Genomic DNA, 11,788 nt, shown 5'->3' with positions numbered 1-11,788 from the left:
TATAGATCACCTCTGCAAAATTTCAACCAATTTGGTGATCGTTAAGGCATCTAAAACTGCAAATTACAACAATGTACACGAACGGTTTCGGTTCGTTTGTGTAAATTGCAGTTTTGAATGCTCTAACGATCACCAAATTGGCTGAAATTTTGCAGAGCTGATCTATACATTAGGACCTAAAAACTGAACGGTTAAGATCAAAATATATGATCGGAAAGTGGGTGAAAACCGGAAATCCGTCCGCACCTGAGAAAAATCCTATATATATATATTTCACATGCACGGTGACGAACAATTCTTAGATTCACCCATAGGGTGAACGAGCATATTCACTTCCATTATCGATTAACATATTTTTACTTAATAAATTTATAATCCAACGGTGCATATATTAAATAAGCCTTTAAAGATCATCTCTGTAAAAAATCAATCGAATCAAAAATCGTTTAATTATCTAATTGAATTAAACAAATGGATGGTTCTAACAACACTTACTACTATTATGATGAACCGTCCATGTATTTCATAGAAATGAATAACTAAAAGGTCTTCAATTTAATTGGTTTTTTACAGAGTTAATCTTTATATTACGTTATACAACATGAATGGTCGGATTTGAAAATTATAAAGTTATTATGCCTTAATCGACAATGGGGTGAATATGCTCGTTCACCCTAGTGGTGAATCTAAGAATTGTTCCATGGCGACCTTACAAGTTAAATTGTTTAGTGGTTCAAGTAGAACGCAAGGCACTTAAGAAAGGAACACATATATACTTATATGTGACAATATCTCTTATATACAGATATGGGGATTCTCTAGAGTATATCCCAATATATTCCTGACAAAGTCCCTGGATCAGCGCTTCAGAATTGTTTGGATGCATATTAATGTATTGGAATCGAAAATCTTAATGAAACTCAAATTCAATAAAGACATTCTAATCCCATCAGAGTAAAATAAACAAGTATATCATCATGATATATTATAAGCATAGTTTCCTGACTTTCCTCAGCTCATTAGCTCGAGATTGGAGTAGCACTGCCATATAAAGCTCATATGACTGCTGATCTTTTCAGAGTTACTACAATGTGACGAAAGACACCAGAAATGGCATCAAATTTCTAGTGCTCTGGCTTTAAGGATTTTCCACCATCAAAAAGCCAAGCCATCACACTAGGTGATAAAATTTTTTTTTTTTTTTTTTGGGAATGAGGTGATAAAAAATTTTAGACACTGATCTCACACCTTTATATCTTCACGTTTCCTGCACATGCTAGTGGGCTAGGTAGCTTAGAGTAATAAAAGAGTTTCAAGAACGACACCACGTACAACTTTAAAATTTGATCACATGACGAGTTGCCGCCACTCTTTTTGTCTCAAATTCCATGTTATTGTCCACGTAACTACTATATAACTGTTGAAAGTAAAAATATTATACATAATGCGACTATTCCACACACAAAATTCAACTCTTCAATGTTATTTATTATGACTGGAGAGTCCATTGGCAGCTCTAATGTTTTCTGATATTATATCATAATACATATGGTCAAGTCTTCAATCGAAAAGAAGCTTGGTTTAACTAACAGACAAAAAAAGTTGAAGTAGATCTACATCAAAAGAAAGTTAGATATTGTAATAAGCCATTAGGGTTAGTCCAAGTTGTGGTGAGATAGAGCGTAGAGCTAAATTGCAACTTGATACTTAGAGTTTAAGTTGTATCATGTCCCCATTTGTGCTTTTGATACATTGTACGTCTTATGTGAGTCCAACAAAACAATCTCTCTAAAAAATAAAATATATGTATCAAATAAATATATGGATGAATAGCGTAGTAAATCAAATACACATAATCATTTCTCGAGAAGTTTATCTCAAACAAGTATAGACAACCAAAACTTAACCAATTACGAATTGATTTCTTCACTGACAACCTATGATTGCTTCTTGAGACTTTGTCAAGCGCACTAGCTAGTTATTTGCTTACATGATTGGTGGGTGTTGTTTCTTTTCCACTTCCTTAGACGCATCATATTCATAGATAACACTTTGTTTATTGTTTCTCACATGCTTCTTGTTCAATTTAACTAGAAATCTCACACACCCGATGGTGTAAGCTGTGGGTGGTTATAAAAAGTGGAGTGAGTGGTTAAATAGTTTTTTCTAGTCTTAATTTTTTTTTATTTTTTATTTTTAATTTGACGTTATTACCTCTCATATTAAATAAATTTTCTATACTTTTCAATATTTAAGGGGTATTTGAATTCAAATTTTCAGTTATGATTGACAAACCATCTTCTCTTAAAATATAGTACAAATAAATTGAGTATATAACAGAGCCTCTGCCCGTATTCAAAAAAAAAAAAAAAGTATAGATAAGTTTTTTTTTTGGGTTTTTTTTTTTCTCGGGTGAAAATAGTATAGATAAGTTGAGTATATAAAACATTAAAACCTCATAATAAGTCCCAGATAACCGACAGTTTCTCAAAAAAAAAAAAAAAAAAAAGTCCCAGATAACCAGCCAAAATGACCGTCCCCATTTCAAAATCCTCACGTGATAAACCCCCAAACCCTACCCTTATAACACACACACACACTCACCACAAACAACAAAACCATACACTCACTCTTGAGTAGTACCCACAGATATATACACACACAAAGGGTAACTGCTGTATACACAACCTACATCTACTCTTGTGCTCACCGAATTAGATTCTTCCTGTTATCCTGTCACTCTCTCTGAAACCTTCATTATCTTCGTGGTCCTGGCGACCTAAAATTTGAAAATGATCTCGGATATTTGCCATTTCCTGCTCCTCAAACTTTCTTTATAATCGAGTCTGGGAAGGCTTATCATATTGGTGGTCTGGGAATCTTGAAGTCAGCAAAACTAGGAGGGAGGCTGAAGTTTAAGCCGGAGAGAAGCAGATATGGTCTGGGAAGACATGTTCGATTTAAGCATAGCAATGAGTAAGTAATTCTTCATATATACCAGTTTCAAAGTAGTTGCTCATGAATATATCACTTGACACATAGATACATGCATGATGAAAGAGAGTATATCTTGCTTTGAAAGTAGAGGAACTACACGAACATTTGATCAGCTTTAGTTCTTGTTCTTCTTCTTGTCTTTCTTGCTGTCTTTCTTGTCACCAAGTTCTTTTGGTGATATCACCAAAGGTCAAGTAGTTCATTTTCATCCTCATAAAAAAAAAAGTAGTTCATTTTCATTTATTCTTTTTTACTAATTCTGGTTGCAATGAGGTTTTTCCTTAACAAGTGGATTCATTCTTTCCTTAAAAAAAAAAAAACCAATAAAACATCTTCTATAGTGATTATTTCCTGTTTTTATTTGGTTCAGGACCCTTCAGAGCCATTATTCAGCCTCCCTATTTTCATAGATTTCCTACAACTGACAATAGTTAGCAGTTAAGTTTGCTCCATATATGTTCACCTTCTTAGAACATAATTTGCATCATACACAATATACATATAAACTCATAAAAATGAAACAAAATATAAAATCATAACTTATATATGAAGGCCAGAAAAGAGTACTACTAGTCACTGCCCGAATGTCTATGTTTGGACTATGTCGATGACCTTCGATGACCCTGCTATCTCTTTGTATCATAATTGACAATATATCCTAGGTTCATTGTGATAGCTAGAGGTGAAGATTCTATTGTATAAGGATGCATGTCTTACAAGTCCAACTTGTCATGTTAAGTTTTATGCATGTGAAGGAGATAGACGACCGTCAAGCATTCTAACAAAGTTCAAAACAAGACAATAGATATTCAACAGAACTGGCATAGTCTCAAATTGAGTTTTAGTGCATCTCATGAAATGGAGAAAAATGTTACCAGGGAAATGAAAAAGCTATTACCTTTTTTCAGAATTGCAAACATGTACTGTACAGATTAAAGAACTGCTTAACTGTAACTGCAACTGCAACTTGTAATATGCCTACCATAGAGCGTTTGTAAGATAGTCATAACAGTAGTCATAACTTACATGTACAGTTCATGTAATTTTACAAAACTGTACTTATTATGAAAATAAAAATTCAACTTTTTACAAACTTATTATGATTTGTTACCGTTGGAAAGAATAATACCTCAATTTGATTTGTATCATCTGTGACAGATTTCAGCAGGCTTGAATTTCAGACAGAATGGCTCCAGCAAAACTATCCCTGCTTGTGTGAGCACATTAGCATAGTTATGCAAGTTAGTTTCCTTGGCATCTTAGTACTGTATTATTTACAAAAAAGCATGGGCGAGATCTGCAAACAAAGAACAAATTTCCCAGACCTAGGCACAGAGAAGCATGGCACCGGCATTGGCATAAGATTCAGCACCATTTACAAGATCAGCATAGCTTGTTGCTTTTTACTGATGGTAACTCATTTCATATTGCTGCTGCTGTTGCTAAATGGAAGTGTGACTTACTGCAATCATAAAGTTCGTGCAATTTCATCTGAGGGTATGCAAGTGGTATCATGGGCAATATCATCGATTACAGTATACCAGATTGTGAATATCAAGTCCATCAAGTTTCCTTGGCTATTAAGAGCATGGTGGTTTTGCAGCTTCATCTTGTCCATCATCTCTGTGGCTGCTGATACTCACTTCCGTATCACATACCATGGTCAGCTTCGGTTACGTGATTATGCTGACTTCATAATTGTCCTTGCATCCGCCTGCCTATTTGCTATTTCAATTCAAGGCAAGACAGGACTCACTCTCACCATCCCAAATGGAATCAGTGAACCACTTCTAAATGGCAAAGGTGATAAACAATCAGAAGGAAGACGAGAATCTCCATATGGAAAAGCTACTCTTCTCCAACTTGTCACATTCTCTTGGCTCAACCCTTTGTTTGCTGTTGGAGTCAAGAAACCCATAGACCAGGAAGAAATCCCAGATGTCGATATCAAAGACTCAGCTGAGTATCTGTCTCACTCTTTTGATGAGAGACTGCAAAATGTTAAGGAGAGAGATGGAACCACAAACCCAGAAATCTACAAGACAATATACTTATTTATCAGGAAGAAAGCAGCAATCAATGCATTGTTTGCTGTTATATGTGCTGTTTCATCATATGTTGGTCCATATCTCATTGATGACTTTGTAAACTTTCTGACTGAGAAGAAAACTCGAAGCTTAGGGAGTGGCTATTTTCTTGCACTTGCCTTTCTAGGAGCTAAGATGGTTGAAACAATAGCACAGAGGCAATGGATTTTTGGGGCTCGACAGCTAGGGCTTCGCCTTAGAGCTGCTCTGATATCTCAAATTTTCAAGAAAGGCTTACGTCTATCAAGCCTATCCCGCCAAAGCCACACTAGTGGAGAGGTCATCAACTATATGAGTGTAGACATCCAAAGAATCACGGACTTCATCTGGTACTTAAACATAATATGGATGATGCCTATTCAAATTTCCTTGGCAATCTACATTCTTCATACAAATCTAGGCATGGGTTCATTAGCTGCATTAGCTGCAACTTTGGCAGTACTGCTTTGCAACATACCGATGACTAATCTCCAGAAAAGATATCAGACTAGGATCATGGAAGCCAAGGACAACAGGATGAAAGCCACTTCAGAAATTCTTCGAAGCATGAAGACAATCAAACTTCAGGCATGGGACAGTCAGTTCCTTCAAAAGTTAGAAAGTTTGAGGAAAGTAGAGTATGGTTGGCTATGGAAGTCACTACGACTGTCAGCAACTACCGCTTTCGTCTTTTGGGGATCACCCACATTTATCTCTGTGGTCACTTTCTGGGCTTGTATGCTGATGGGCATAGACCTCACAGCAGGGAGAGTTTTATCAGCACTGGCCACTTTCAGAATGTTACAAGACCCTATATTCAATCTACCTGACCTGCTCTCTGCGATTGCACAGGGAAAAGTATCTGCGGATAGAGTAGCTTCTTATCTCATGGAAGATGAAATTCAGCAGGATGCCATTGGGTATTTTCCAAAAGATCAAATGGAAAACTCCATTGAGATAGAAAATGGAAAATTTGGCTGGAATATTGAGCCAAGCAACACAACTCTTGATGGAATACAGTTAAAAGTGAAGAGGGGTATGAAAGTGGCAATTTGTGGGACTGTAGGATCAGGGAAGTCTAGCCTTCTGTCATGCATTCTTGGAGAAATTCAGAAGTTGTCAGGGACAGTGAAGATCAGCGGTACAAAGGCTTATGTTCCTCAATCTCCATGGATTCTGACAGGAAATATCAGGGAGAATATTCTTTTTGGAAATGCATACGACAAGGCCAAGTATGACAGAACTGTAAAAGCATGTGCATTGGAAAAGGATTTTGAGCTATTCTCTTGTGGAGATCTAACAGAAATTGGAGAAAGAGGAATTAATATGAGTGGAGGACAGAAACAAAGGATACAAATTGCTCGTGCAGTTTACCAGGATGCTGATATATATTTACTCGATGACCCTTTTAGTGCTGTTGATGCTCACACAGGCACCCAACTCTTTGAGGTTAGACTTCCTGGACTTCCTGTTCACGAACCACATTATGAGTATTGTCTTTAAAGTATCTTACTATCTTGTACTCTGAAGCCACATCCTTTTGAATTTTTGAAATTGATTATGATTTTATACGTTGCAGGACTGCATGATGGGTCTTCTCAGAGAGAAGACCACTCTATATGTCACTCACCAGGTTGAGTTTCTCCCGGCAGCGGACATAATTCTGGTAAGAAAGACAAAATAAACTCTCTCTGCATTTACTTGGTCATTTAAGAGAATAATGAACTATGGAAACTATATAAGAACCAGACATTGACCGGAAGGCTAGACTTGTTACTGAAGAGAACCCTATCTTCTGATTGGATGACTACTTGTAATAATTAAGAAACTCTCCCTAAAAGTTAATTAGGATCCTAGTGAAAATTATACTGTTCTCTTGGTAAGAAAGTAACTTTATGCATACATGGTTTGTGATCAAGTCGACTTATGAGTCACGAGTTCTAAGAATCTACCAAACCAAAACTAAATTGGGTTTTCAACAGGTGATGCAAAATGGAAAGATTGTGCAAGCTGGAAGCTTTGAAGAGCTTCTAAAACAAAATACAGGCTTTGAAGTTTTGGTTGGTGCTCATAGCCGAGCTCTAGAGTCAATCCTTACAGTTGAAAATAGCAGCAGAACTACTCAGGATCCAACACCTGAGAGTGAACCCAATATAGAGTCCACTTCAGATGCTGAACTTCAACAGACACGACAGGAATCTGAGCATAATCTCTCTCTAGAGATTACTGAAAAAGAAGGAAAATTGGTTCAAGATGAAGAGAGAGAGAAAGGAAGCATTGGAAAAGAAGTTTACTGGTCGTATTTGACAACTGTGAAAGGTGGTGTGCTAATTCCAATCATAATCTTGGCACAGTCATCTTTCCAAGTACTGCAGGTAGCTAGTAACTATTGGATGGCATGGGCTTCTCCTCCCTCAATTGAGACGGAGCCTAAAGTGGGAATAAAGTTCACATTACTTGTTTATGTACTACTTGCTGTTGGAAGTTCACTATGTGTGCTGCTGCGTGCATCGCTAGTAGCAGTAGCCGGACTTTCAACAGCACAAAAGCTCTTCACAACTATGCTACATAGTGTACTCCGAGCGCCAATGTCTTTTTTTGATTCAACACCAACTGGAAGAATCTTAAACCGGGTAAGTTACAATTTGAAACATATGAATGATGCGCACTTCACATTATTCTTTAGAGGGACCACTGTCATTTCATGGAATGAAACTAATTATCCAGATACATAGAAGCTGACAGTCTTACGACAAAAAATGAAGACACTGACAGTATTTAAGTTCTAATATTGGTTTAGAATAAAATCAGATGTCATTGAATTAGAAACTAGAAGAAGTAAACTGAAGAAGCATATAGAAAATAACTAGATGCATGGGTCAACCACTAGAAATTTAATGCTGCATGTGAATCCTAAAAGCACCAAGAACAAGGTATATAAGTCCAGGACTATTTTAGATTCTTTAAGTATATCTGCGTGTGTATGTGTGCGCGCGTGCGACTGCATGTGTCTTCAAAAGTAAATGTTCTTTATTTCATTTTGCAGGCATCCACTGATCAAAGTGTGTTAGATTTGGAAATGGCAACCAGATTAGGTTGGTGTGCTTTCTCAATAATACAGATTCTAGGGACCATTGCAGTGATGTCGCAAGTAGCCTGGGAAGTGTTCGTGATATTCATTCCTGTAACTGCAATTTGCATATGGTATCAGGTAAGGACTTCTAGCTCCTTTCAGTCTATAATCAATCTGTATATGAATATTTAATTTTGAGCAAAGCTAAAAACTCAAAAACAATTGCAAATTTGATTTGTATGGCATCTAAATATTCAAGTCATTAGTATAAATAAGAATATTACTGATAAATATTTTTAACCATTATATATTACATGGTATATAATCACAATACATAGTTCTAAAACTTAAATAATTAAAATTTTCAATGATCTGTAATGAGGAACGACATTTAAAACCACTAAGCAATGATATCAGAGAAACAATCTAATATAAATGCAATAAAAAAAATGCATGGTATGAATGGAAACTAAATAACTATTTTTTCTAGCATTTTATGTGGGTGAATGCTCTCAAATATGACTATTGACTTAAAATATAATATGTAATCAGCAATATTACATACCAACAGCAAGAGAACTGGCACGGTTATCAGGCATACAAAGAGCTCCCATCCTCCACCACTTTGCGGAATCATTGGCAGGAGCAGCAACAATCCGTGCTTTTGACCAACAAGACCGATTTAGTGATGCAAACCTCAGTCTTATTGACAGCCACTCAAGACCATGGTTTCATAATGTGTCAGCAATGGAATGGCTTTCTTTCAGACTAAATATACTCTCCAACTTCGTGTTTGCCTTCTCATTGCTTCTATTGGTGACCCTCCCTGAAGGAGTTATTAATCCAAGTGAGTATCAACAGCATTCACAAAAACTAAACACCATCATGATATTGATTATTGAAGGTGGAATCAGTTAAGAATCATTATTTGGATGAAGGGAAATCAAATTTCTAGGAAAATCATGGAGCAGACATTATCATATATCTCATTCATGTACTGTGACTGTGCACTAAATTATTACTTAATTAGTGTTCTGACTTTCTTAATTAGCAAATGAACTTTTGAGTTATAAGCAGAGCAGATATTCAGAACTAATTTTTTTTTTTTTTTTTTTTCATACAAACAGGCATTGCAGGGTTGGCAGTAACGTATGGAATAAACTTGAATGTTTTGCAAGCTTCAGTTATATGGAACATGTGCAATGCAGAAAATAAGATGATCTCAGTTGAAAGAATTTTGCAGTACTCAAATCTAACAAGTGAAGCAGCTCTTGTAATTGAAGATAGCAAACCACCAATCAACTGGCCGCAAGTTGGAACAATTTGTTTCAAAAATCTACAGGCAAGTGTCTGTGGAAAATTTTAAATAGTGGGAGTTCAACAATCAACCAAAAGATTTCACAGACGTGTGTTAGACTCATCGTAATGCATTTAACTGTCTTGCAGATCCGTTATGCTGAACATCTCCCATCTGTCCTAAAAAACATTAGCTGCACATTTCCGGGACAGAACAAAGTTGGGGTTGTAGGAAGGACGGGCAGTGGGAAATCAACCCTCATACAGGCCCTTTTCAGGATAGTTGAACCTAGAGAAGGAAGCATTATAATTGATGATGTAGACATTTGCAAAATCGGCCTTCATGATTTAAGATCAAGGCTTAGCATCATTCCTCAGGACCCAACAATGTTTGAAGGAACAGTGAGAGGAAACCTCGACCCACTAGAGCAATACTCTGACAGTGATGTTTGGGAGGTAATTATTCTGATCAGATAAGCAGTACCTGAAATGGCCTGGCCAAGAAATTAAAAACCTTTGAATCGAATTTTGAAATAGGACAAAAACTTTTAAGTTTTATATCTATCCTTGGTACAGATGATTTAACTTCGTTGAAGAGGTGACTATCGTGTGACAAACACGCTTACACTCCTTTAACAAGCTATAAATGATTGGTTATACTTGCATCGTCTTTTACTGAAACTAAATTCCCAAATTTTCAGGCTCTAGATAAATGTCAGCTAGGTGATCTAGTGCGTGCAAAGGAAGAGAAGTTGGAAGCATCAGGTTAGATTCACTAATTTGGACTCTTATATAGAACAGATCAATCTCTATGCAATACCTTCTTACATGTATGAATTTGACAGTGGTCGAAAATGGAGAAAATTGGAGTGCGGGCCAAAGACAGTTAGTTTGCCTTGGAAGAGCATTGCTCAAGAAAAGCAGAATTCTGGTATTGGATGAAGCAACCGCATCAGTTGATTCTGCAACTGATGGGGTGATCCAGAAAATCATCAGCCAAGAATTCAAAGATCGAACTGTCGTTACAATAGCTCACAGAATCCACACAGTTATAGACAGTGATCTCGTTTTGGTCCTTAGCGATGGTAAGCAAAAACACACACACACATATGCTAGCATGCTTGCTTATATACCGAAATCATAAACCACATGCACAAATTACAGACGTACAGTACTAGGTTATTGAAAGAGAACTTATAAAAGTGATTTTGTGCATACAGGAAGGATTGCAGAATACGACACGCCAGCCAAGCTACTAGAGAGAGAAGAGTCCTTATTTTCCAAACTCATAAAGGAGTACTCAATGAGATCCCAGAGCTTCAACAGCTTTGCAAATCTACATAACTAAGAATTCCAAGATTCAACTAGCTTGAGGGATCAACAGGGGCCATGTATAATTTAAGAAATGGATTGGCTAGATGAAGTAGTAGCTGTTATAGTTCTACTGATAGATATAGACGCAGCATCGATCAGGAGATTTAATTTCTATGTTAACATGATCAACATAAACCATGATATTTCTCCGAAATTCGAGTATGTCCCATTATGTACGTAGGAGAACTTACCAATAAAAGAGTTCCTTGAATCGAGCGAGCTTGATTTTCTGAAAAATGGTGAAGAATGTGATCAAAAGTACTGAAAAACCGTTCTAATAATAGTTTACTTACTGATGCATAACTAACTGGATCAAGTCCTTACATGGTGGAATCACTTTGATTTTGGAGAAGGAAACGAAGGACTCTCGGCGCTTTCATTATACAATATGTATTGAAGGTATTCTAGGTTTCTGGCCAGTGTGACATGTCACGTTTTACCCTACCTAAGATATAGCTAAGAAGGAAAGGAGATGGATTTTCAAATGAATATCAATCAGCTTGGCTGGAAGAACGTATTATTTTGAGGGTTTTAGATCAAGCATCTCCCTTTTTATAATTATTTTTGCTACAAACTTTACACTTGTATTGACTATTTAGCCTCTTTTGTAGGCTCATCTAATAAAGTATCATTGATCATATATTGTTGGCTATTTGATTTTATATTGTGAGTTTGTTCAAGTATAAATTTCATATAAGACTAAAGCTTGGAGTGCCACATTTTAAGCTTTCGCACAGGGCTTCCGAAAAGTTTGAGACGGCTATATCCAAGGGTTATGCGAAAATCTGAAATAATCCTACATGAAACAGTGAGGACTTTCCTTATGAGTTTATATAGGATTTGGGTGAGAATTGATTTCGGTTATGAAGTCCATTACTGATTACTTTATCATGATATCAGAGTACTCTTTCAATATAAGTTGTGCATGTATATGACTTGAAATTCACCGTTGAGAACATGAATCCCGCTTGAGAAAATGGCA

The 11,788-nt window shown here is 36.4% G+C and overlaps 1 protein-coding gene across 1 annotated transcript; it reads left to right on the top strand.

Moving 5' to 3' along the window:
* The first annotated feature begins 2,614 nt into the window (after positions 1–2,614).
* LOC133715855 (putative ABC transporter C family member 15) lies at positions 2,615–11,021 on the top strand. The gene is made up of 11 exons (XM_062142543.1): positions 2,615–2,976; positions 4,156–6,512; positions 6,643–6,729; positions 7,046–7,696; positions 8,110–8,274; positions 8,689–8,983; positions 9,264–9,478; positions 9,583–9,888; positions 10,134–10,197; positions 10,278–10,517; positions 10,653–11,021. The coding sequence occupies exons 1-11, from the start codon at positions 2,937–2,939 to the stop codon at positions 10,778–10,780; spliced, it is 4,548 nt and encodes a 1,515-aa protein (XP_061998527.1). The 5' UTR covers positions 2,615–2,936; the 3' UTR covers positions 10,781–11,021.
* The last annotated feature ends 767 nt before the right edge of the window (positions 11,022–11,788 follow it).

This window comes from Rosa rugosa, chromosome 6 (genome assembly GCF_958449725.1).
Source record: "Rosa rugosa chromosome 6, drRosRugo1.1, whole genome shotgun sequence".
Classification (NCBI taxonomy): domain Eukaryota; kingdom Viridiplantae; phylum Streptophyta; class Magnoliopsida; order Rosales; family Rosaceae; genus Rosa; species Rosa rugosa.
Note: the sequence above shows the minus strand (reverse complement) of the source record. Positions and strands in the feature narration are given on the sequence as shown.